This window comes from Dioscorea cayenensis, unplaced genomic scaffold (assembly GCF_009730915.1).
Source record: "Dioscorea cayenensis subsp. rotundata cultivar TDr96_F1 unplaced genomic scaffold, TDr96_F1_v2_PseudoChromosome.rev07_lg8_w22 25.fasta BLBR01001348.1, whole genome shotgun sequence".
NCBI classification, from domain to species: domain Eukaryota; kingdom Viridiplantae; phylum Streptophyta; class Magnoliopsida; order Dioscoreales; family Dioscoreaceae; genus Dioscorea; species Dioscorea cayenensis.
Window position 1 is genome coordinate 28772 of NW_024087739.1, and position 27479 is coordinate 56250.

Genomic DNA, 27479 nt, shown 5'->3' on the forward strand with positions numbered 1-27479 from the left:
GAATAAAAAATCCTAAAACAAACTCCCTCCAATGGTTCTTCAATAGTTGAGGTTGATAAGATCCTAAGAAGGTCAAGGTGGTGCCGAATCTCTTCACGCGCCCTCCACTATCAATATACGTTGAATCTCTCTTGAGAAATCCATCGAAATCTACTAAAATAAGGTTGATCCTCATCTCTAGCTGCAGTGCTCTCCAGAAATCTGACCATCTCTAACCAATTTCTGCAAAAGAATCCTTCCGAATAATAAAACCAAGGGCTATTTATAGACTGAGGTCCGCTACGAGGTTACAACAGCTGTTATGAAGGCCGTTGTGATCAAATTTGATTTCTTAGACCGCAAGTCATATCCTGGTATTGTCTGGTTCTGGGCATTATCTGTTATAACCATAGTCGTTGCATACACAACAGCCACTGTGAGGACCGTTGTGCCTTCTGTGTTATCTTCTTGTGGTCTTGAACACTGACACGATTAAACCACTGTTGTGGTGAGGTCATGGCAACATTATGTTGGTTGTGTTTTGGTCTGATTTGCCTTGAATTACTTCAATATTTGCTATTTTGGGCTTGAAATGCATTTAGAACCCATGGTGAATGAAAGAATGCAATTTTGTACTAGTTTGATACTAAACATGTAAGGTGTCATGCTAGATGTAGTGCAAATGATGTATAAAATATGCATGTTTAAGCACTTATCAAAACTCAGTCAAGATCAGTAGGTGGGTCATGTTACAAGTTCAGTTGCAACTTGAGGAGTAACATCTAACTTTGGAAGGTGTCTAAGTTAGGAAGCCGAGGAGATTCTAAAAGAGGGAAGCACTATATTTAGGGTATGGAGATGTCTATATAAGAGACCCTACTCTAAGATTTAGGATGAGCCACCGAGAGAGAGACTCAAGTGTGTGGGTTAGTGAGAGTGGTTATCGGGCAATCTAGAGAGGGTTATTCTTTATCTTTGTGAGGATGAGTGTGAGAGTTATACTCATTGTTATTCCCCTTCTTTTTGTAGATTATTATCTCCATACTTGGCCCATAGATGTAGGTAAGTTATGTGCTAAACTGGGAAACCAATTCATGTGCTCCTTTCTCTTATTTTTGATTGTTTCCCATTATATGTATGGCATTCTTACATGAGTGATTGAGTTATAAACCAATACACATCCACCCCACCGGAACTAACAAGTGATATTAGAGCATTGATTGATGTTATTCACTTTGGTTTCAAAGCCAATGAGATCCAAGAAAGTTCCATGGCCGGAAGAGAAAGAGCGTCTGTGGCACAATTACTGATTCTTAATGGGTCCAATTATCCTTGTTGGAAGGTGCATATGAAAGCCTTCATCAAGTCACTTGATGAGAACACATGGACTACGATGGAAGAAGGGTGGTCTCTCCCAATTAAAGTAGATGCCAAGAAGAATGTAATCAAGAAGAAGAAAAGTAAGTAGAGTTTAGAAGATAGTGTTAGTGTAAGCCCTAGCCGCAATACATTGTATGAACTCTTATTATTTGGATAATTATTATGAGGCATCGTTTTATCTATTATTATTTTTGTGCATAGTTAATAAGATAAAATATCCTTGAATATTAGTTCTGCTCAAGTTATCAAATGCATGATTTGGATAGTTAAACCTTGAAGCATAAACTAAAACAATATTCTAAATGTCCCTAGTTGATTATTTTCATGGGAATGAAAATAAATTAAGACTAGTATGTCTTTTGTGAGATGGCCTTATTTTACGGGTCATAGGATATGGGATATCAATCAAAGGACATAGATACATGTTAGGGAATAGTGTACCTAGATCAATATGCTCTTGAGAACACTACATGGTTGTAAAGACATAAGTGTTTTTCTCAAGAAATTCTTGTACCCGAATCCTTAGACCTGAAATCACTATGGATCTCGGATGAATCTTTACATGCTTTAACTTACGCCTAACGTCATTCGTAATTGAGTAGCAAGTATGGGTATGTTTAGGCATGTTGCGGTTCATGCTGAGAGACATGAGTGAAGTGAAGGAATTGTCTCTCTCTGTAGAGAGAGTGAATATCACCGGCCACTTGATTAGTGAGACTAAGTAGTGCGTGGCATGCCCAAGGGAAATGATAAGAGTTATCATTTACTTGACATAATCAGTTTACTAAGAGAAAAAGATATTAATTACCATTAAAATAATGGTGACTCGCTCCATGCCTTATGCTAATTAAGATATTCAGTGGCAAAGGATTGTATGAGGTTGCGATAGGTTCCGTTAATTCTCAAAATTGACCTTCATTTAATATTGGGTAATCGTATTATCTTGTTAGAGAATAATTATGATTTATGAGGGTTAAAATTGTTTAAGCTCATTACCAATGTTAAATGGACCTATAGGATCGTACACTAAGAATGTCGGGGTTATGGTTCAGTATTTATTACTTATTGGACTACCTATTTAGGGTTTTGGTGAAAAACCTAAATTAGGTGGAGCGAATAGCTTATTCAAGTTGGGTCTTATTAAGTGTTGATCAAATCTAATCAATTTGGTTAATTAAAATGGTTTAATTAATCAAGTAAAGAAGAGATTCATAATTTGATTAGGAGTGAAGGGTTTTTTTGTAAATTAGGGTTTAGGTTTCCACTATAAATAGATGGTCTAACCCTAATATGAAGATAGATAAAAATAGAGAGAAAAAATAGAGTGATTGAGAGATTGTCTCTTAAGAAACCCTAGCCGCCACCCATTCTTCTCCCTTGTTCGCCGTCGTCGGATCTAGCCGCTGGAACCCGCCACCACCGCACCTACAGCCCCTTTTCTCTTGAATCTCGGGTGTTTGCTATTCAAACCAAGAAACAAGTGTTGTTTCTTGAGATACTAGCATACTTGCTTGATTCCTAGAGGCATTCGTGTGTACGTAATAGTAGAAGGGAGTCGTGATTCGCAGTCTCTTTTGATTTTGGGGAAACAAAGGTGTGTTCAAAATCGTCATCAAAAGAAAGGTATAACTTTTAATTATCTATTTATTTAGAATTTAATACTAGTTTTAGCATGCATTAGGGTTTTATCATGCTTACTTGCGGTTAAAAATTTTTGTTATCCGCTGCATTTTGGCATGTATTTTTTGCATGATAATTCCCTTGCTGAAATAATAAGATCTCAATAGATAAATGCAAAGTTAATGCAAACAGGAAGGCTCTCAATGCTATCTTTGGAGGAGTTGATGAGAATCAATTCAATTATGCTGCAATATGTGAATTGACAAAGGAAGCTTAGGATTTCTTGTAAAGAATCTATGAAGATAATCTTGTACATATCTCAAAGCTTGAAATGTTAACTATGAGGTTTGAGAATCTCAAAATGAAGGAAGATGAGACTATTGCTATATTCAATGCCAAGTTGATGGATATTTCCAATCAAGTTTTTCAAATAGGCAAGAGATGCTCGGATGAGAAGCTAGTCCGAAAGACTCTTAAATCTTTATGTAAGAGATTTGAAGCAAAAGTGGCAACCATAGAAGAAACACGTGACATTACAACTATGAGACCTGATAATTTTATGGATTCACTTCAAGCTTATGAGATGAATATTAAGCTAGAAAGAAAAATAGAAGATATGGCACTAAAATTAGTAGTTAGAAGGCAAAATGAGTTGCAACAAGAAGATGCAGATGAGACCAATATAGTGTTACTACTCAATTGGCTCAACAAATTGATAATGCAAATCTTCTATAGAAAGGAGCTACAACAAGAGAAACACATGGAAAAACCAAAGGAATCTTCAAAAGAAGCCCAAAAGAATGTAATGTTGGGAGTGTGGAAGAATTGGTCACCTGCAGTATGAGTGTGCAAACACTAAAAAGAACAAGTCAAACCTCTCGACTAGCATAAGTGATGATGAAGTAATTGCGCAGAGTAATGAAGAAATTGATGAAGAAATAACCTTCAACCATGTTATTTTCAAGTCAACTGCAGAAGGGACTGGAGTGTTTGGACTATCCAAGTCATGTAACAAATCGAGTTATAACATCAGTTGCAACAGTTGGAGAAACAAGAAAAACCAAGAAATATGCTCTCATTTGTCACTATTGTGGGATTATTGGTCACATTTAACCAAAATGTTTGAGGCTGAGAAGAAACTTGAATGAAGGAAGACAAGTAGGGCTATCACAGTACTCTAGAAGAAACTTTCAAAGGAAGAAAAGAATCAGGAAGATATGGATCAGAAAAGCAAATTTAAAATGTGGAGTAGCATATATATATCTGCAAGAAAATCTTAGAACAATGATTGGTACTTTGATAGTGGTTACTCAAGGCAAAAAAGATTTCTGATGAATTACAAAAATGGCTTAGTTGGGCAAGTTACTTTTAGTGATGGACAAAGGAGTGAGATGATTGTAAAATAAACTTTAATGATACCTGGCTTACCAAAATTGAAGAATGTTCTACATGTGGATGGTCTAAAAGTAAACTTGGTGAGTATAAGTCAACTGTGTGATCAGAATATGATGGTTAAATTCACAAAGGACAGATGTGTGGTCTATGATGATATTGCTAAATGTGTTTTAACCGGTGCAAGATCTTCATATAATTGTTATCTGCTTCAGAAGATGCAAGTATGTTACAACACATCTTGCGACATAACAGAAACTTTACATCAGAAGGTTAGGCATGTGAATTACAAGAACTTGATGAAGATTGCAGAAATCGAAGTTGTTAGAGGACTACCCAAACTGACACAAAAATAAGATAGAGTGTATGGTCATTGTCAAATAGTCAAGCAAAAACATGAATCTCACAAAGTATTGCAATACATAGTTACAAAAAGGGTGCTGGAACTATTGCACATGGATCCTATTGGCCCTACACAAGTAGAAAGCTGGTTATACACATGTATATGTTTGTATGTATAGATGATTATTCCATATTTACTTTGGTGGATTTTCTCAAGGAGAAATCAGAAACATTTGGAGCATTTAAGAAGTTATGCACACAACTTCAAAATGAGAAGGATTGTCAAATCAGATGGATTACAAGAATCAAAAGTGACAATGGAAGAGAATTTGAAAATGATCAGTTTATAGACTTCAATAGAGAGTACAGGATATATCATGAATTCTCAACACCAAAAACTCCTCAACAAAATGGAGTAATTAAATGTAAGATACAAACTCTTCAAGAAATGGCCAGAGTTATGCTGAATTCAAACAAACATTCCACAAGTTTTTGGGCAAAAGCAGTAAATACAACATGCTATATCATTAATAGAGTCTATCTTCATCCTTCCACAAGAATGATACCATATGAAATATGGAAATGAAGGAAGTCAAATCTCTATTACTTTCATATCTTTAGAAGTAAATGTTATATTTTGAATGACAGAGACCAGCTAGGAAAGTTTGATAAGAAGAGTGATAAAAGAGTATTCATGGGATATTCAACAACTAGTCATGCCTATTAGGGTGTTCAATTCAAGAACTAAGAAGATAATGGAGACAATCAACATCATTATTGATGACCTCTCCGATAAATTAGCTAATGTGGAACCTCAAAGTCATTTATGAGAATCAAATAACCATGACACACAACGCAATGCTTCAGCTGATGATGAGGTACATAAGGAGAAGCATGTTATAACACCTATTGCAACACTTGAAACTACTCAAGATGTAGCCAGATAGCAAAATGCAACTGATGTTGCAGCACAAGATACAGCAAAAGGTGAAATTTCATAATCTGATGAAGACAATTAGGAAGACTACACTCATGAGCCATCTTCAACAATAAGGAAGAATCATCTGATACAAGACATGATTGGTAGTATTACTAAAGGAAGTCACACCATAAACACTTGGTTGGATATATATGTTAAACTTCTCTTATTGAGCCAAAAAAATGTGAAGGAAGCCTTGAATGATGAACACTGGACTATTGTCATGCATAACTAAACAAGCAAACTCTGGTCACTTGAATGATTCTTTCAAAATGTGCCAAACAATCACATAGTTGCTATCTTTACATATTGGCATGGTTTTCCCAGCATTGCAAAATCTTTGAGCAAAAAAGTGGTGTTGTGCCAGCCTTGGGTGTCACCGGGCCTTCATACTTCTCAAGCTTGGAGGTGATGATAGTAATGTTTCGCAACTATTATTGCATTTTACTCTCCTTTCTTTGATTATGCCTCTTTCTTCTTACTTTTGGCCTCTGACTCAGTACTTATCATTTGAAAATGGGTTCTCTTGGGTTCGACAAAATCCAAGTGCAAAAAACAATGAGAGAACACATAAGCACAGTTATCTCTCCAAAGTTCTATCCATTTAGGGTAATGAGAACTCCAATAAGATTGTTTTTCTCTAAGGACATCTATGAAAAATTTGGGAAAAGAAAAAGATCTTTTCAAGGTTCCTTATTTTGGAAACCAAATTATTTAATAGTTTGATGGCTATGGGTTTGAAAAACTAAAAATTTTAATATACAAAGAAAGGAGCATAATGGTAACTTCATAACAAACTTCACACCGATAATCATCCATTGAATTCAAAAGTTACTTTTTCAAAAAACAGGGATGTTATAGAGATATTAAAAAGTTAAGGGGTTTTTTGTTCAAATGGCAAAGATGCAAGGAGGAATTGAGCAATTTCTCTCCATTTAGTGATTTTTATTTTCCAGTATACAATTTTATTGTAAAAACAAAAAATCCTTGATGTTTTAAAAAATTTCATGATCTATGATTAACCATGGATTAATTGTCTTTAGCCAAATTAAAAATTTTTTCCATATAATCTTCATGCCAATATAAGATGAGAACAAGCTCTTACAATTCAATCTCATCATTTGGCCAAGTTAGGTTGCCATGATCAAGAAAATTGAGGCTTTGATCCAGCCCAAGCCTAGATCCGACAAGTCTTGTGAATAATTTGGGCTGGGTTAGGCTCTGCCAAATTTTAAATTGGCTTCATGACCCAATTCATCGGTTTAGCTCTTTGGATCAATTATTGGATTGAGCTAGGATATGCCTGTTGGATATGGCTCAGATTGACCCGTTGCTATTTTCTTTAATAACTTTACTTAATTAAACCTTGTGATATTTTTAAAATAAAAAAGTAAAATAAAAATAAAAAGGAATAATTTTATTAATTGATTAATATTGAGACCTACAATATGAATAAAAATATTGTATGACTACAATATGAGTATATCCCAACTAGCTTGGCACCTACTCATTTGCAAGGTTGTCAGACCCGGCCCAAGCATCGACCAGGCCAAGTCTAGGGGTCAGGGGTTGATGGGTTCGAGCGGGTCGAACCGGGTTGAACCGGAGTCAATAATAAAATATTAAAAAATATATTATAATAATTAATAATTAGAAAATATAATATTAAAAACCATAATTATAATATAAAAATATACGATTACTTATATTTGATATCCAAATTCATTTTATGCTCATAACAAGCACACATCAACCTAACAAAATAATCAAAAATACACACTCAAAGCAACCCTCATCAAAATATAACAAGCACACATCAACCTAACAAAAAAAATAAAAAATACACACTCATAGCAACCATCATCAAAATATAACATGCACACATCAACCTAACAAAATAATGAAAAATACATACTCAAAACAAGCATCATAAAAAATAACAAGTACATGATTTAAAGTTTAATTTCACACTCAAACAAACACATACCAATCAAAATTCAAAGATAACCAAAGATAACAAAATAGTCACAACTACATAATGCAAAGATAACAACAATTACCAAAGTATTCAAATACAACTAACAACAATACGACATAAAGTTTAATTCCACAATCAAAAGTCAAAACAAGCACATACCATGTATAACAAGATAGTCACAAATACATAATCAAAAGATTTACCCAAGTATTCAAATAGACAAACACAACTAACATGAGTTAGGTCCATGAACTTGGATCAAAATTGAAATTAATACCATTATTTCCATCAAATCTTTGATCAAAGCTTGCATGGCCACCAACATCGCCACCAACATCACCAAAATCTTGTAAATTTACTTCTTCTTGGATATCCACGTCATCTAATAAACAAAATAAAAGCCATTTATTAAAAATCTTGTTATCAACTATACATTTAATATTAAAACTTTTGCTAACCTTGACCATGACGATTATCAAATATAGGAATAGCATCATCTCCATAAACATTATCATCCATGATTTCTTCATAATCAAGTTCGGGAGGACATTCATCTTCCGCTACCCAAAAAACCGTCTTATCGATACAATCATAATCAACTGGATCATAGCTCCTTTTTTTGTGTTGATGTCTATGTATATTTTAAAATATAAGAAATAAATTTATCTAACTAAAAATAACAAAATTATAAATGAGAGTGTGTAATGTTAATACCTTTGTCGTAAACGTAAGTTATAAGTCATATACACAAGATCATTTAACCTTTGATGCTCTAATTTGTTCCTTCGTTTAGTGTGAATGCACTCAAAGAGACTCCAATTACACTCACATCCAAATGAAGAAGTAGTTTGACTAAGGAGTTGAATAGCCACTTTTCTGAAGTGAGAAGGGCTGTAAACGAGCCGAGCCGAGCCAAGCTTTGCCTTGTTCAAACTTGGCTCGTTACTATTTAATCGAGCTTGAACTCGAGCCGAGCTTTCTTCGAGCTTCATTTTTTATGTTCAAGCTTGGCTCGTTACTATTTTAACCGAGCTCGAGCTCTAATCGAGCTTCTTTCGAGCTTCATGCTCGAGCTCAACTTGTTAAGAAAATTCGAAGCTTAGACTTAGCTAGCTAACTTGATTAAGGCTTGACTATTTTTTTATATTTTATTTTTGTATTTAGGAAAATTATTTAATGAATCATTATCAATTGTGACTTAACTCGATTTGAGTTTGATTATATTAATGATTGTTACAAATAAAATTGTAAATGATACTATAAATGAGATTTTAATTATACAATAAACGAGTTCTTCACAAGATTTAATGAGCCGAGTTTGGTGGTGTTCAAGCTTGGCTTGTTTATCTTATGGGCTCATTTAACTTAATGAACTAGTTGAGCTGAGCTTTTAATGAGCTTAGCCTTCGAATAGTAGTTTATAGCCATATATGTGTAACTCAAATTGACAACAATGACATAGTCACATATACACCTTAATATACATATACATATATATATATATATATATATATAATGTAATATATATATATATATATATATATAATGTAATATATATATATATATATATATATATAAACGAGCTCACAATCGAGCTTATAAACGAGCTTGTTCATGAGCTTGGTCACGAGCTGTGTTCGCGAGCCAAAACAAGCCGAGCTTTTGGCTGCTCAAGCTTGGCTCATTTATTAATCGAGCTTGAAAATGATGTTTAAGCTTGGCTCGTTTACAATATGAGCTAAACACGAACGAGCCTTTATCGAGCCGAACACCGAGCTACTCACGAACGGCTCGGCTCAAATACACCCCTAGGTCACACACTATGTCCAAATAATTTCCACCATTCATCTACAAAATTTATGAAAAGTTTAAAATATATTAGTAAATAACAAGATATAAGTTAAATTAACATTTAACATCAAATATAATTTGGAATGTAGAACTAACCTGGTTGCATATTTTTAGATGCTGGCAAAACGGATTCATAACTAAAACTCCCTAATCGATCTCGATATATTTTGATCTCCTTCATTGCCTTCTCACTATTGCTACATATGCTTCTTTTCTCTAACAAATCAAGTAAGACTTGCATCACTTCTGGAGTTTCTACAAATGTGTTTTCATCATATAAAAAAGTGGGGTTGAGAAAATAGGAGGCCGTATGAATATTGCGCCGAAAATGCTTATCCCATCTTTCATCAACAATTTTGATGTAACGATCATACAACCTTTGCTTATCTCTAAAAATAGACATGATTGCTTTACGAATTCTAAACATCCCCTCATAAACATAACCAAGAGAAGGCTTCTCATCGGCATCCACAACACGAAGTAGCTTAATTATTGGAGCCGCTATTTTCACCGTCAACAAGCAATCTTCCCAAAATTTGTTGTCCAAAATAATAGAACAAACCAATTTACCCATGGAGGATTTGGACAATCTATGACAAGTATAGTATTTATCGGTCACCAAAGCTTGCAAATCATGCTTGTGATCATAAATGCTTTTTAGAGTGATAAAAATGGTAGCAAAACGAGTTGCTCCAGGGTGCGCAATTTCTTTCCAACCCAACCTTTTTCTTAACCAACTCAACAAATAAATATGGTTGTACATAAAAATGGTTACCTTAGAAGCCCGCGAGGCAAGGTCAACCATGTGATCCATCTTCCCAATATCTCTCAAAATCAAATTTAAGGAATGTGCGGCACAAGGAGACCAATAAATGTGATTATATTTTTCATGCAATAGTCTTCCTGCAATGATGATAAAATATATCAAACTAGTTTAGAAAGAAGCATGGTTAAGTAAATAATATAAAAATCTATAACTAATAAAATAGCAAGCAAGCTAAAATATTTTAAATCACATACTTGTGGCAACATAATTACTAGCAATATCTGTCACCAAATGTACAACATTTGAAGGCCTAACCCATTCCACAATCTCTGAAAACAAATTCATCAAATTTGTGGCATACTTAACAAAATCTGATGCATCCACAAATTTTATGAATGATATGCCATTAGTATAATACACCAAAAAATTGATCAAAGTTCTTTGTCTTTGATCACTCCAACCATCACCCATAATCGTGCATCCAGAACTAGCCCAATTGCTTCTAAAGTTATCAACAAGTAACTGACATTCCTTTTTACAATTCTTTAGTAAATAAATCCTCATATCATTATAAGATGGGCTTTTATATCCAGATCCAATCCCAGCAATGTCATCCAACGCTGCCTGAAAATAAGGTGACTTCAATGCATTAAATGGAATGCATGAATCATAAAACCACTATGCAAAAGCCATATGTGCCTTTTGAATTGCTTGCTTGTTCACAAATGCACTCTTGATTCCTGGTGAGACTCTAGGGTTGTCCTTGGAACCATAAATTTTTCAATGGAATCCTTGGCTTTCCATTTTCCCAAAGATTTTTCTATTATTGTTGTCTTTTATTGTGACTTCATTAGAGGATTAAATTCTTCAACATCATCTTTTTCAACTTCTTCATATGCATCATCAAATGAATCTTTCTCCTTTTGTTCTGATGAAGTAAGAAACCCCGCCATTTGCTTGCGAACATCATCGGGAACTTTTTTTACAAGCCGCAATATTTCCCCGAATGCAAGCTAGGTGATACTTCATTCTATTAATTTCACTACCTTGATATTTTTATCCACAATAAAGGCATGAGAAAATCTTTTTCCTTGTGCATTATTAGACACATTGAAATAGTCCCAAGCAGGATCAGTCTTCAAATGAACATTACCACTTGAACAACTTTAAGATTGTGTATTACCGACCTCTAGATCCCACGCATAACAAAATCAACCAATATATGTTGTCAATTTATATTGTGATCTCTATTGTGATACATGTTTATGAAATATGTAATCTCAAATGTTTTTTTTTAGGCACATGATGTACTCATAAATTTTTAAAACAAAAATGAACAATGAAAAATAAAAATGTTACCCACTTACCATATGTTGTGAGCAAAATTAGAGTAAGAAAAGCCTCTTTTTAGATGTTCACCCTTTCTAGAACCTATAAAGATGATATCTTATAAATGTGAGGTGAAGCCAAATTATAGAAAAATAATCAATATACCAAAAGACAATTCCCACGTTAAAATCTCTAGGCAATCAAATAAGAAAGTTTAATATTTGCACTGCGACGCATTACTTCCGTCACTTGCGGGAGTCCGAGGGCACGAGCGCCTCGGCGGGGGTCTCACTAATGTATCATACGGCCTTTCTAATCACTAATTCCCATTTCATACATACAGATAATCCTCATCATGTATCATGTATCTATTCATAGGATAATTCAATATCTAACTACATTATTGTCATGTAATTGATTCACTAATCCTTTAAAAAATCATTAGTTACCTTAATTTAATAAACTGAGCAACACTTGTGAGTTGTGACCATTGACTAGGCAAGCATCTTCAAAGAAATCAAGAGTAAGGAGATCTAAAACAACAGGATTACAAGATTTTCAAAGCATGGTACAAGATTACAAACCATTCAAAAAAATCTCTCAAAACTGTCAGAATAATCTAAGGGGTTGTTTGGTTGCCCGTATTTCAAATTACATGTAACTCAATTTACTGTATTTTAACTTACATCAGGGTTGTTTGATTGCCTGTAAATGAAAATGATGCATTTACTTTTCAAATGTTTGGTTTGATGTAAGCTGTGGGTTAAAATCTCTATGTAAAGTAAGTGGTGAGATTACCCTTTTCCTAAATTTTTATATTTGATAAAAAAAATTTAATATTTTATTTAAAATCTATTTTATTTATTTAAATTTAATGTATTATTTATTTAAATAAATTTAAGTTAATAGATTTTATTTTTTTAAAATCTATTTAAGTTAATGGATTTTATCTATTTAAAATCTATTCAAGTTAATATATTTAAAATCTATTTAATTTATTTAAAATCTATTTAAGTTAATATATTTTATCTATTTAAAATCTATTTTATTTATTTCTTGCTTGGAAAACACGAAAGTAGGACTCAAAGCCGGTTGGTACTCCGGCACCAGCCGGCCGGACTTATACCGGATCGTGCATGCTGTGCAGAGCGTCTTCGGTGCCATCGGCCCCGTCCTCTACTGCGGCGTCTTCTCCATTTGCTAGTGCAAGCACTTACGTCCGTCCGAGGGGGCGTATGTCTGGCCTTCTGATGGATCCTTCTTCTTCTTCGCCGTCGTCAGCTCCTTAACCGGAATCTCAGAGACGGCGGGGGAGTCCAGAAGGAAGATGGAGAGAATGCGGGAGGACCAATTACAAGGTGCGGCGCGAGATAGTTTGTTACGAGCTTTGCTGGGGACGGGAGTCCCTGAAGGAAGCGTGGCTGTGGTGCAGTAGCGAAAATGTTGTCGTCCGCCCGGGATGATGCCGACGAGGCCTTGATACCAGAGATGAGCTGGAGCTTCTCCATGTCCAAATGCTGCATTTGAACATGGAGAGGGATAAATTTTAATAAAAAAAAAGCATTTTAGAACAAATGCAGCAAAACACCCAAATTATGTAAGTCAAATCACTGCATATATGCTTTTACTGTAAACCAAATAGCTCATGTTAGCATTTTACCTGTAAATCAAATTACATCACACCTACTTGCGGGTAACCAAACAACCCCTAAATAAAATTGATAAATCTCTTACCAAGAGCAAGCACGAGGTTGGTGGAGTCACCAGAGCATCATCGGAGTTTGATGGAGTCGACTAAAGAGAGGGCTGCTAGGTGGAGCCATGGAGGAGGACTGGAGTCTTTTAAGGGTTGAAACTTGAAATTTCACAAAGAAAACCCGGGGAAGCTTACGTTGAAAACCCTAAATTTCCTTAACTTTATGACCTGGTTGACCCAGCCGAGTCAACCAGTTCACGGTTGAACCAGCTGGGTCACCGAGTTGACACCAAGTCTTCATACACTCGGTTGAATGGGGCATACCCAGATCGGCTACATGGCCAGTTCTCAATTTTTTCTATTGAACCAACCGGGCCAGTCCGGGTCGGACAACCTTGCTCATTTGTCAATCATATGTAATTTTTTATTTTACATAAAATAGGACCTTTATGTACATGATTGATTAATGAAAATACAACCTTCTTGCAAGATGAATCATGGAAGAAGCCGTTAATTGGCATGACATGACTCATGAGACTGACCCATGACTATTAACTACTTAGCTCATTAGTATCCTTATTTGATGGACTTATCACAATAAATCAATCAATCATTTGTAATATTTTTTATTATTTTAATATTTAATAATAAATCCAATGGGTCATATCATAGGTGGCTCATTGGATCAACTCAAAAAAAGTCCAAAAGGGTTGGGCCATCACTTAAAAATGGCATTCATATATAATCTATGGTTTGTTTGGGTCGAGTTTAGACTGGCCCATTAAACATTGACTTTGGATCAGGCTTGGGCTAGCTTTGGGCTGGTCAATGAGCCTACAATCTTGAAGTTATTAGGAGTTTTTGATAAATCAAAAGAATTTGAGGAGGTAGATGGAAAATATCCTTTTTCAATTTTATCCAAGATGTTGGTCCAACATATTTGGTGTCATAAGCATGTATAAATTTTTATTTTTTAAAAAAACACATAAAATGTTTGGTAAATCTATTTTTTTATTGAAAAAACTAACATGAAAAAGTTTTTACTGTTTATTATGTCATTTTGACATATGAGTTATGAGTACTTGTAATATTTTTATTCATTAATTGTTCTATTATTTATTATTGTAAACATGATAATTTCCTTATCACTTTCCAGAGACTTTGGAGGAAGGCAACCATGGTAGCATTCTCTTCTTCTACTATTTCTAAACAATTTCCAAGTTATTTTCCTTTTAATTTTGTTTTCAATTGTTTTGCTAATTCAAGCAAATGATCTGCATTTGTTGCCCATTGTTTTGGGAAAATGGGATCTTTTGCTTTGTACGTCTTGCTTCGAGGTCGTGGGAAGCCCGCAAATTGTTTGTGGAAATGCTTGTTAGACTCGATTTGATGGAATGTTGTTGTGAATGTGCGCTGCCTTTCTCTGTTGATGGAAAAAAAAAACTTCTTTTAGATTTGTGTGAATGGTGAGCTGAAGCTGAGGCTTGGAAGCTTGATGTGTTTTTCAGAACTTGTGTGTAAAAATCGGACCTTTTGGATTGGATAGCGAGAATATTGATTTTAAGTTATTAGCCTTACCTTTGGATTTTTCTAGGGAGTTTGGTAGGTTAAATTCAAGTATTGTTAATGTGCTTTTTCTAGAGATGGTTGTTGTTGCAAACTTGATGATGATGTATTACTGTATCCTGGTAAATTTTGGTGTTTTGTTATCAAAATGTTTTCATTCCGAACAGTTGCTAACCATGCCGCTTTGCAAGTGGAGTAAGAAGAAATTAATCTGATTATACCTTTGTCGACTCGCCCTTTTGGCTAAGAACAAACTAAGTTGAGTGAAGTTAGTTTATGGTTAATTTGAAGTTTATTTATGCACAACTGCTGCTTGTGTATTTCATTAGTCTGGATGAGATAATGCTGTTTGTTTTGGAAAATCTCTTTGAGAAAGAAGGAAAAAAATCTATCAATCATTTAGGCATTTTTTGTGTTACTATTTTACTGCTGCATTTTAAGAATAAGCAAATATTTTATTCTATTGAGACATTGCTATATAGTTTCTGGCGATTGTATTGATCTGGGAATTGATCTTTTGTATTCACAAGTTACGCAAATTCTTGTTTAGTTCTCTTATTGGTGGTGTTCTTTTTTTGAGTAGGCAGGGATGCGTTGGCATTTGAATTTTGCGCAAACTTCGGCTCTCCAACATTGGACTCCATGTAACTCGGACAAATTCAAGTTATATCTATGTCGTACACTTCTTAAAGCCTTTTGGAACCATGGAGGATCTCAATCTTTTTCTGGTTGGTTCTGAATAGAATAAGTCTTACAGGTCATTTTCATTTGTTTATGTTTTTTTCAATCTTGCATGTAGCCTTATTGTCATGGTATTAAATTCCTCATGTTTTTTCTAAATTTCTCCACAGGATATTGTTGCCTGTCTAGACTTGCAAGCAGGGATGTTTTGCAACCTGTAAAGAAGTTTTCTCGTCAAATAGAGGTAATATTTCACCAAAAAAATGAAGGGAAATTTAACGTGTAATTCATTTACTTGAAGAAGATGTTGTATTCATTGATCTGAAGCATGCTTTTATGTATAAAACTTTTCTCATGCCTGGTCAAAGGTTTTCAAAAATGATGATGAAAGTGAGTGCCTCATAAAAATTAATCGAGAAGAAAAATTCAGTCATTCTCTCACCATTAATCAACGGTTTGCTTTCATATCATTTTTACTACTTAATAGATACATGTCATTTTTCGAGGCTATTAATTAGTTGTACTATGTCATGATCTTTTTTTTCCAACAGTTGTCTTAGCCTTTTATCTGCACCATTAATCAACCGTTTGCTTTCATATGAACAAATTTATCTGGTGTTTTGTGGAACGAGTTACTAAAAAAGTTTTTGTTCACTTTTGCTTACAGGATTGTTCCAATGGGAACAAATCAAATTCTCTTTTACACATCCAAACCCTTAGGAATTTCCCGATAAAAAAACTACATGGAGAAGTTGTTATTGTACGGTTTGATTCTGCCCTTCTTCTAAAAGGAGCAGAAATTAATGATTCCTTGGCATGTAAAGCTTTCTCTACCATCAGGTACTTGCATGATGCTGGGGCAAAAATAATTTTAGTTGGCAACTGGGGTCACACAAGTGATTCACTTTCTCTCTCCACAAAATCTCTTGTTGGTGGGTTGCATTCTCCTAATAAACTTGGTTTTCTTTTCTCTTAGATGAATTAGATCTGACACCAGTAAATATGTTGTTTTAATATCTGGCATCTAGCATCCTTGTCACTAGAGTTTGACATGATTCTGCAATTTTGGTTATAAGTTAAAAGAAAAAGGAAAGGAAACAAGTAATACAGCACGATGAAAACAGTTAAATACCAATTGAAATTTAGACTTTCTCTTCATGATATTATTCTTTTCATTGCATTGACTTGTTCCTGTCTGCTTTCAGACCACTTATCATCAGTACTCCAGTTGAAAGTTGTGCCAGCTAATGGTTTTTCTGGATTTTCAAAGTCTGAGATTACAAACTCAGAGAAAGTTGATCTTCTTCTTCTTGATAACATGACAAGGTTCAAAGAAGAGCTGGCCAATTGTTCAGAGTTTGCACTAGAATTAACCTCAGGAGCCAATATTTTTGTCAATGATGCCTTCTCTGTGTCACATAAGATTCTTGCATCAACTGTGGGTGTTACTCGTTCTTGCTATGCATCTGTTGCCGGTTTCCATTTTGAAGAGCAATCATCCCTCTTACTGGAGATTGTAGAAAACAAGAACCACCCATATATTGCTATTGTACATCCTTTTAATACATAAGCAGTTTATTCTGATATCTTTCATCTTCATCTATTCCAATTGCAATTGTTTCTTATATCATTTTTGTTAACATGATTATATTGACTATTTATCATATCTTTTATTGGCCATTTTTCTTTTGCCTTGACAAGCAGAACAAGATTGCAGGTTGTCCAAACTTATCATACAGCTATTGTATACAACATTTATAATTGAGCAAGTTTTTTGTTGTCAAATGCAAATAATATCACACATATCAAGTTTCGATTTATCAGTTGTTGAACATAATTAATCATCGTTCCTTATTTATCAATGAGTGATTCACACTTATTCAATTATTGCATCTGAACCCTTCTTATCTGAAGATTTGATATCCATGACATTTTTAGTGCCAATGCTTTGTAAAGTATGCTGTGCAGATTGACCTTATTGATCTATTCTCTAAAGGTAACACAGAAAATATGACATTTAGACAGGATGTAATTACCATTATTGTTTAAGACATATGCCTAGGAAATTTATCTCTGGAGAAAGTTGCTTTTTCTTTATTAAGACACTTGGATATAGGATTATACATGTGTTTGTGCCTCAATCTTCCTAAGCAATATATGCAGTAAGTTCCTGACTATTCATATTTTATTGCAGATAGGAGGAAGGAGCCTTTTGGAAAAGGCTTCCGCTTTGAATTATTTAGCTTCAAAATGTGATGGACTGATATTTGTTGGTGTACTAGCTTTTCAAATTATGCATGCTTTGGGCTTGCATGTGCCTTCATGCTTTCTGGAACACAATGCTGTTGGAGAAGCACTAAAACTAATCCACCTGGCTCAAGATAGGAATATACCGATTTATTTTCCGAATGATTTTTGGTATGTGAAAGATTGCAATCCAGAGCTGTTGGAAGTTTTCCCTTCTAATGCAATTTTACCTGGTGAGTTAGATGCAAATATTTCCTCCTTACTTTTATGCTTTCTTTAGTGGTTGTTGTTGAAGAGTGGGGATAAATTCTATCTTCTTCATTTTGATATTTTTATCCCAAGCATGTCATAAAATATAAATAGTTTTCGTTAACCAGGACGTTTATTGTATTACTTGCAAACTATAAGTGATATCATGAAAGTATCTATCATCATTTTGTGTATTCCTGCCTGATCTATTATTTTGTTTATTTAGGTTGGACTCCTGTCGACCTAGGGCCCTTATCATTAAAAGATATTGCCTGTTTGCTTTTAAAATGCAAGGTATGTATTACAAATTTTCTATTACTTAACATGTTAAATTCCAATGAAGAAGTTGTTTCATAATACTCTGTTAAGTGCACAACTGAAAATTGTGCTTTGACTTTCCACTATTTGTAAGAATAGTTTAGTAGAACTAAAATACCAATCTCTATAGACTTTGGATTAACATTTATGTTTTTATTTGTCACAGAAGATTTTATGGATTGGCCCAGTAAAACTTTGGTTCATCAAAACATGGTGTCCATGGACCCTCCGAGTTGGCTTCAATACTTGAAAGAGTAAACAAAAGTGGATGTGATATCTTTGTTGTTGGAAATGCAGCCTGCAAGGCAGTCACACAGAAAGCTTCCTCTTGCATACCCTACAAAATGCTTGAAAGTGCCTCAGTTGTCTGGGAGTTTCTCGCAAGAAGATCATTGCCTGGTGCTGCAGCTCTAGATAGAGTATGAAAGCTATCCTCTTAATCCTACTTAGAGTTTTAAAACTGTGAAAACTTCTTGATCTTTATGAAGGTTAAAGCGGGCATCATGCGTTTAAGCATTTTTTTTATTCGCTTCAGTTGTATTTCTTTCTTGCAGGCCTACCCCTTTAATCTTGATTGGAATACTATTTTTGCATGTCCAAAACGTCCTTTGATAGTAGATATTGGAAGCGGTATGTGTCCTTGGCATAAGTCTTCTTTTCATGCATAAACTTTACAGGTCCATAACTGACAGCCTTGACATTGCAATATTGATGAAGCAAATTTTCAATTTTAACCTCAACTTTTTCTCAAGCAACACAAAAATTCTTTATGATTAACAATATTTGTAAAAAGTAGTTGGGCTTGCAAATCTTAGTAGAATATTCTCTTTAAAATTATGAATTTGCTTATTAATATTGTAGGGAATGGCTTATTTATTTTGAAGATGGGTAGAACATGGAGAGACTCGAATTTTCTGGGGCTTGAGATTAACAGAAAGGTGCATGCTTGTTCATCACTTTCTTCCTGTTTGAAACCAGTGAACCTGTTAAAACCTTCTGTATTCAACATATGTGCAGCTTGTGAAGCGTTGTCTAAATAATGTGTTAGAATCTGGTGCAAGGAATATGTAAGTGTTCTTTCCTTCATGAAAACCTTTAATCTGCTGTTATTTTTCATTCAGTATAATTCTTGATTTAATATCTCACATGATCTAAGTTTCACATGTCATGCAATTACCGAGAAAACTTTAGTTCTGAAAGCATGAGGATCTAAATGATAAAAATTAGCCCAAAGTTAATTTCTTTTTCTTTTGTTCTGTGTTTACTCACCCTTATTGATTGTGTATGGCGTTCCCCGATCATGCTACACTGTAAAAAGGTTCTTCTGATTCTGCCAGCTGCTGCATATTAACTAATGCAATTTCTATGTTGCACTCTATAGTTTCTAGTTATACAGGAGATTTAGTCATTGTTTCGAGAAAGTATTAAAGATGCATGGGAATCCAAACATCTTTTTTCTTATGTTTTTTCTTATGTTTTCAGTTGAACTCATTCATGTTAATCTTTTCAATACATTCTAAGTGATTCTTCACTGTTAAAGCGTTCTTTTGCTTCTACCAGGCACTTTGTATTGACTGATGCAACTTCTACAATTTTGCTCTTTAGTTTAAACTTTCAAGTTATCCAGGAGACTATTTCTTGATTGCGTCAATAGTTTAAGATGTAAACATCTTTTTTTGTTCTTGTTTATTTTACATTTACTCATGTTGCCGATCTTGTCAAGACATTCCCAATCATTGTTTTGTTTCTGACAGGCATCTAAATCTCACTCATAGATTTCAATTATCCAAGATAATTATTCCTTGTTTCCATAGAGAACTTAAGATAAATCATGTTCTACACATCTTTTTTGCTTATGTGTTCAGTTTACTTATTTGTGTTGATCTTGTGAAGGCATTCTCTCAATCATGCTTCACTGTTAAATGATTCTTTTGTTTCCTGCAGGCACTTCATATCAACTAATGCAACTTCTACTTTCCACTCTGTAGTTTCAAGTTATCCAGGCGATTTAGCTATTGTTTCCATACAGGTACCAGGATGTAATACTTCATGCCTTCAAATAAATTCATATTGATTTAACTCTGTTTCATATAAGAAATGTAAAGTATCACCTTCAATACACTCAAATATCCAAAAGACAGTTTCAAAGATACATTTTCTTCATGCAGTGCCCAAATCCAGATTTCAACAAAGAGGAGTACAGATGGAGAATGGTGCAGAGATCACTTGTCGAAGCAATCATAGATTTACTTGCAGTCAATGGGAAGGTATATCATTCCAACATATATGATAATCATATTTTAATTAAAATAAATTTCCAATGACAGTGTAATTAAAAGCGCTAGGCGCCTTCAAGACTCTAAGACTTTTTATTGCCTGATGTGAGAGGCGCCACGAAAGGCACAGGCCCAAACGAAGTAAAGTGCTAGTCTATAAATAACTTGTATATATATATATATATATAATTTTTTAAAATAATTAAAGTCAAACAAAGCAAAACGTAAAGTCAAGCAAAACACTCTTAGAAGTCTAGAACCACTCAAGTTTTTAGAGTACAAATTCTATCTTTGTAAGTCATTTATTTCTAAAAAAATAAAATCATCCTCATCATCTAAACTAGCTTCAACTCCATCACTAGATTTAGAGTGCAACTTTTGCTATCTCTTCAATTTTCTCTAATTAATTAATTAATCCCTTAATTTTCTCATTATTTTTAAAAAACAGTAATTGTACACTTAAATCACCTAGTTTTACTCCGCTAAATTTATTTCATTATTTATTAGTAAATGCTTCTTTTTAAAATCTCCTATTTTTTCCCCTCAAATTTATTTCCCTCCTTATTAGTAGGCGTGATTTTCTAAAATTGCCTAGTTTTTCTTCCCTAAATTTATTTCCTTCCTTATTAGTAGGTGTGTACATGGTTTTTCTTCCCTAAATTAATTTTCTTTCTTAGTAAGTGTGCCTTGTTAAAATCCCAACTAACACTAATTAAAAACATTAAATATAGTGTTGATTGCATTAAAAAAAACAAAAAGATGCAGCACGTCTTTTTGCCTGTCGCCTGGCAAAAAACACTCGCTTGGGCTCGTTTCATTGAAGGCACCTTGCTTGGAGGGTGTTGAGGCGCCAGGGCCTCGCCTCGCCTGAGCGCCTAGGTGAATGCCTTTCTTGCTTTTAATAACACTCGACTTCTGTTGTAGTTCATCTGTCTGTGACTATTTTTACATTTGTTTTCATTTAAAAAATTATTAATGCATTGAAACAAAAATGTGTTATTACGATTATAGTCTCATAGGATTCTTGACCGTCCGGGGTATATAAACAAATATGATTTTTATGTATGCATATTAGTAAGTATATTTTGTTTGTATGGCTGTGCAGATATTTTTACAATCAGACATTGAAACAGTTGCCGCAAAAATGAAAGATCAATTTTTACAGTATGGGAAGGATAAACTTGCTTTCGAAGGTGACGATGACAATGAATGGATCAAAGAGAACCCGTTCGGAGTTTGTTCAGATTGGGAACAACATGTTCTTGACCGTGGAGATCCGATGTTCAGGATTATGCTCAGAAAAGTTCGATAAATCATGGCAATTCATTTTCTTTTTTATTATGTTGTTGTAAGTATATGCCCGAAAAATAATCAATAGTTCTGAAAGGTTTTTTTTTCTTCTGAACCATTTAATAGTTGTTCTTTTCTGTGTTTTTTATTTTATTTTTTATTTTAACTCTCGTATTTCTACCAAGTAGAACTTGGTTGATGTGTTGTAGTGGTTTTGTGAGACAGTTTTATTTGTTCGTTGCCATTGAGGTGGTGTTTGATTGTGGTTGAAATAAACCAACTTTTATTCAAGGTAATCCAAATTATTATGGGCTTTACCCATCAAATTAGATTAAAAAAATATATTTTAAAAAATTAATTGATGCTGCCCAGGATCGAACTGGGGACCTTTAGTGTGTAAGACTAACGTGATAACCACTACACCACAGCATCACTATTTGATTAAAAATTTCATTAGTATTATACATCTGATCAAAACCATAACAAAGTGCAATATGCCGTTTCAACTACCTCATTTAATTAATTGATAAGAAAATTTCCCTTGTTAGCACACAATATTGAATAGAGCTCCACAATGCTCTTGTGAGATAATTTTAAGGAGAACAAGGTCATAAATATCTGAAAGATAACAGGATAACAAGCATCATAATAAGTTTGATCATTATGTTACATAGTGGGTAACCATAACAGGGTATATGAAAGCTCTATGTAACTCATGCTCAAATTCCTTGGCTTCACCGTTAGGAAGTGGAACGTTGGTCGTGGCAATCTTTTGGCAATCTCCTGAAATATCACAAGTTAAATGTAAGACGATGATTGTCACATGGTCTGAGGAACAACATCACTAAGCTTTTTACTTTCTCTAAGAATGCTTTGGTTTCTTTCATAAGTCAAAATGAGGTAAAAGACTATCACCCAAACAAAAGTCAGGCTAAAAACTTGAATCAATCCCAATAAGCGGTTTTTATAGTAATGCTACTTGTGCCAATTAGGTTTACCAAAGATGTCCCAGCTTGTTGGTTACCGTTCAAAGCATCTTGAGATTGTGATGTTGGTGATCTTGTGAAAAACTAATAGTTACTATAAAATTGGGAAGCTTATTTGGTAAAACTACTTATATAAGCAGCATCACTCACAGCTTTCTTTTCTCATATTGAGTGAGAACACAAATGAAGAAATTTTCCCTTATTCAACAACAGCAGATATGCAGAAATTCCAATTTACTTAAATCAGGTAATTAACAACAGCAGGAACATACTCTCACAGTATCTTATCTCAGAAATGAAAATGTAAATTGAAAAGAATGTGATGCACTAATCATTCGCGCAAACAGTTTCTATAAAACAGCTGTCTAGAAGAAAATAAATGCATGTGCTGAGATACTATATGCAGAACATGCCAAATATATTCTAGTAACCACTAGAACCAGAGGTTCAAATGGATGTCTGCAAATATATTCTTCTTCCAAGCCAGGAGCCTGATTGATTAATAACATCAAACTAATGCAAATTGTGTAGCTCATGGTTAAAAAATAAAATAAAATAAATTTCAAAGAAAAAAAAAAGTGGCTAGGATTATAAATAGCAGCTTATGCTGTTTTAAATAACCATATACCTCGAAGAGTTGGTTGATGTTATCTGCTGTCTTTGCTGATGTTTCAATAAAGAACATACCATTCTTCTCAGCATAGTCAATAGCATCCTTCAAATAAAAAAAGAAAAGAGAATATCAACAACTTCTAGAAGAACTAGTAAATCACTTGCAAACCAGGAGAATAGAAAACATTGTGAATTCGTAGAAACTGAATGGACACATACCTGAGATGGCACACTTCTATTTTCATGCAGATCAGCTTTGTTACCAACCAAAGCCAATACAATATCAGGACTTCCATGTTTTTGCAGTTCCTGCAGACACAAGATGTCATGATTCTACTCAACTATACCAAAATTGGATATCTTTAGCAGCTAAAGATATGTACAGATTGTTCAATGATAAGTATGAACAATGAAAGGGATATCTCATTAGCCTACTACAAAAAATTGTCAAAACTATTTGATTGACAAATTCTTTCACTAAAGCAGGAGCAAAATCCTCCTCCAGACTGCATCAACAATTTAATGGTAAAGGGTAATTCTATAATGTTGACTAATGCAGTAAATATATTTAGAAGAACAAACACAAGACTCTATTTCTGGACTAGAGAGATTTGTTCTTCTTAAATCATTAACAAAACCAAAGTAACAAATATGCAAATTAAGCAGGTTTCCAGAAACGTGTTTTTATGATTATTCTCAAAAATGAAAACTGTTGTAAGCCACAACAGGAACAACATCAAAGCTATATTAACATATTGTCAGGAGCTGGAAACTTATGTCAAACAGCTTATTGGCATCTACGTGTTTGATCTTAATTCCAGTCATATGTGTAAAAGAAATAAAGCTGTACCTTAATCCAGTACTGAGCTTTACTGAATGACTCGGGACTTGTTATGTCATAGACAACAACAGCAACAGCTGCTCCTCGGTAATAAAGCGGTGCCAATGCAGCATATCTGATGAGCATAAACGGCAGAGTTATATATTATACTATAAGAAGACAAGCAAAAACACAACATTTCAACTGAAGCATACAAAATGCCAGTTTAAAAAAAAAAAAAACAAAATTCAAGCATTCCATGGAATAAAGTAGAATAAAGGTCATTGAAAGATTAGGCAAAACAAAAATAACCAACAAAAATTAAAACTTAGACTTCACCTATGAATTTCCAACAGAAACACATATATAAAATCTGAGGTGGTAAAAGAAAAGAATAAAAGAACAAAGGAATTATGATGTACAAACTAAGGAGTTGTACAAGAAAAGCATAATCCTAAAACTAAGTACCTTTCTTGACCAGCAGTGTCCCAAATTTCAAACTTGACAGTTGTCGAGTCTTGCAATGCCACTGTTTGAGATAAAAATGATGCTCCAACAGTTACCTAGATTCCATTTAAAGCACCAAGTTTGCAGAAAAGAAATGCATTCAATAACTTAGGGAAAAAACACTGTAACAAAGAGGAAACATGTTATAGAACAGTTTGACCGACAATTTGCTGCTACAGAAGCTGATAAATGGTTCAGCTCTTTTGTTTGTAAATCCAGCTTATTATTAGACAAATACCTTACAAATAATTTCTCTGATAAAGAACAATTTACCTTGGAAGTGGGGTCAAACTGGCCACGAACAAAGCGGAGGACAATACAGCTTTTACCAACACCTGAATCTCCAAGTAATACTAACTGTGACAAAAGTTCCAAAAAATCAAATGTATTAGTCAATAATGTCAAGGAGGTAGTTTTTTTAGTATCCAACAATGAAACCTTAAAAAGTGATCTCTAATACAAATTTGATGATCCAAAGCTTTCAGGTTCAGGATATGACAATCAATCACTTTGGAACTGAAAGGAGGATTCAGAATATTATTTCCTACTCTTCTAGCATGCACAGCAAGACTTCATTTACAGTACAGACGCATGGACATGCATGAACCAAAAACCGACAAACAAAAATAAGCAAAAATAAAATTTGTTTAATCATTCATGTCTTCTCTAGAGACGTGGAGGGAATTTAGAATTTACAAAAAGTGGAAATTGGGATCTTATCTGTCACTTAGGCCTTGAAAAATACATAAATACTACACATTTGTACGTGCTTTTCAGTTATGATGAACAACTAGATATAAGTCAAATGACAGCTCGGAATTATGAAAGCTCTTTGGTTCATATGGTCAGGCCTCCTTTGAGAGGCATCGCATTTAATCCTCAGTGCTTACTATATGCATTGGGGGAGCACACTCCCTCTTCATGTAGCTGATATCACCAAATTAAAAATGAAGGGTAGTTCTAAATTTGAAGTTTTTAACTCTACACTCACTATTAATAAAAACTCTGAACACATACCTTTACACGCAAGTTTTTTGAGTCAGAAACTGAAGATCCCTCAGTACTCAAGGAGCCTATTTGTCCAGAATTTCTGGCTGATAAGGATTTAAATAACTCACATGTGAGCAATTTTGTTTGTGTTCGCGCAGAAAAAAAAAAGTATATATTGTAAACGAATTATCTAAAGAATATTCCAAGAAACTATAATCTTCAGATCAGGCATTGTTTAGATTGTAGTCACGGAGACAAAAAGATATGAACTTGGCCATTGTTATATGACACAAGTATTTAACAAACAACCCAAACCTAACAAAAAAAAAAAAATGCCCTAGTAGGCAATATAAAACTAGCATCGTAAGCAAAGTGAATATTAATTAGTCAAATTAAACTTTATTACAAACAAAGTCAGAGCATTAAAACTAGTATCTAAATATATATATATATATATATAATCAAACCCTCAACCTTGTCCACTTTATAAAATATAAATATATTTATTTAATTGGACCAAATTCTAATCACAGCTGATTCAATTCCTCCAATCAACACTGAATAAATTAAATAAAATGAGGCACTAAACACAGGTAATTGAATCATACACACCAAAGTCAACATTCTCAACAGCCTATAACTTTACCCGCAAAATCAATTACTATGCTTTATATTGCAAAGTTGCTACCTCAAAAAATGGATTAAAAAATGAAAACAAATTAAGAACATACAGATAAACTTAGACAACCAAACCCTAGAACTAAAACCAACCTAAAAAAACCTAATTTTACGAAGAGGAAATCTAAAACTTATTAAAACCAAAAGAAAACAAAGGGATTTCCAGAAATTAACCATTTTTAACAAAAAAACCGATCAAAAAACACAGAAACAAACCAATTTCCAAGCTATCGCGTCATGATCAATCAAAAATAGATCGGGAGAGAAATGGAGGAATAAAAGATGGACCTGGGAGCGACGAAGAGCAACCCATCGGAGATTGAAGGATGGATGGCCGGTTCTCAATCCAGTGATGACTGCTCCGAGCTCGATGGATTGGTGGTTTGCCGATGAAGGCGATGCGAGCGGAGACGAGAAGACGGTGGATGGAGGGAAGCTTTGGCCAAGGTCGAAGGTCCTCACGAGATGATGAGACTACTAATTATTTATTGAACTTTTATTTTTTTTGCAGTGAAAACCCTGTAAAAGTGGGTAAATAATTTTGATAAGGTTTGCTTGATAGGTTTTTTCCCCTTTTTTAAAAAAATAATTACTTAATAATGAACTGTTGCAAGGTGGCAATTTGAGTTGGTGGGTCATAAATGAATTGAGCCAACTATATCACCCCAGACATTTAGTAAAAATTAGATCCCAAAGCCACAAATGCTGTTAGTCAGGAAATTCAAGTAATAATTTATAAATATTTTATAGATAAATGAAATTCTTTAGCATGCAATCCTGAAAAAATACAGAAAATCTTCTCACATATATCTCTCACATAATTCTATAAATTATAAATTGAGAGATTTAAACTCGAGACCAATCATCCATTACTCATAAACTATAGTGAGAATAGTTGATTATGCTCAAAGAAATAAAAAATTAATTTTTAATATAAAAATATTAAA

General features: G+C 33.9%; 2 protein-coding genes and 1 non-coding gene across 3 annotated transcripts; 1 reads left to right on the forward strand and 2 right to left on the reverse strand.

The window, feature by feature from the left end:
* Positions 1 to 14429: 14429 nt before the first annotated feature.
* LOC120256240 (phosphoglycerate kinase-like) lies at positions 14430 to 22230 on the forward strand. Its single transcript, XM_039263968.1, is given in 15 exon segments — positions 14430 to 14492; positions 15462 to 15606; positions 15730 to 15803; positions 16227 to 16491; positions 16765 to 17108; positions 17754 to 18039; positions 18282 to 18349; positions 18540 to 18563; positions 18565 to 18792; positions 18928 to 19003; positions 19235 to 19311; positions 19391 to 19440; positions 20318 to 20402; positions 20542 to 20640; positions 21755 to 22230. Coding segments are annotated over 15 exon segments (2031 nt in total). The 5' UTR covers positions 14430 to 14489; the 3' UTR covers positions 21962 to 22230.
* Positions 22231 to 22298: 68 nt separating this feature from the next.
* TRNAV-UAC lies at positions 22299 to 22371 on the reverse strand. The gene has a single exon. It is a non-coding gene; the product is annotated as a tRNA-Val (tRNA).
* Positions 22372 to 22496: 125 nt separating this feature from the next.
* Positions 22497 to 27006, reverse strand: LOC120256237 (ras-related protein RABF1). The gene is made up of 8 exons (XM_039263964.1): positions 26821 to 27006; positions 25882 to 25958; positions 25138 to 25221; positions 24826 to 24920; positions 24388 to 24493; positions 23757 to 23846; positions 23554 to 23640; positions 22497 to 22722 (listed from the first exon to the last, which is right to left on the reverse strand). The coding sequence occupies exons 1-8, from the start codon at positions 26843 to 26845 to the stop codon at positions 22606 to 22608; spliced, it is 681 nt and encodes a 226-aa protein (XP_039119898.1). The 5' UTR covers positions 26846 to 27006; the 3' UTR covers positions 22497 to 22605.
* Positions 27007 to 27479: the final 473 nt, after the last annotated feature.

What these genes read in the sequence shown, in the direction of transcription:
- LOC120256237 (XM_039263964.1), bottom strand. Translation starts at nt 26,845, where the DNA reads ATGGGTTGCTCTTCGTCGCTCCCAG. An exon ending in GACACTGCTGGTCAAGAAAG is followed by an intron (nt 24,494 to 24,825) that starts GTACTTAGTTTT and finishes TATGCTCATCAG; the next exon opens with ATATGCTGCATTGGCACCGC. An exon ending in ACATCAACCAACTCTTCGAG is followed by an intron (nt 22,723 to 23,553) that starts GTATATGGTTAT and finishes GTGATATTTCAG; the next exon opens with GAGATTGCCAAAAGATTGCC.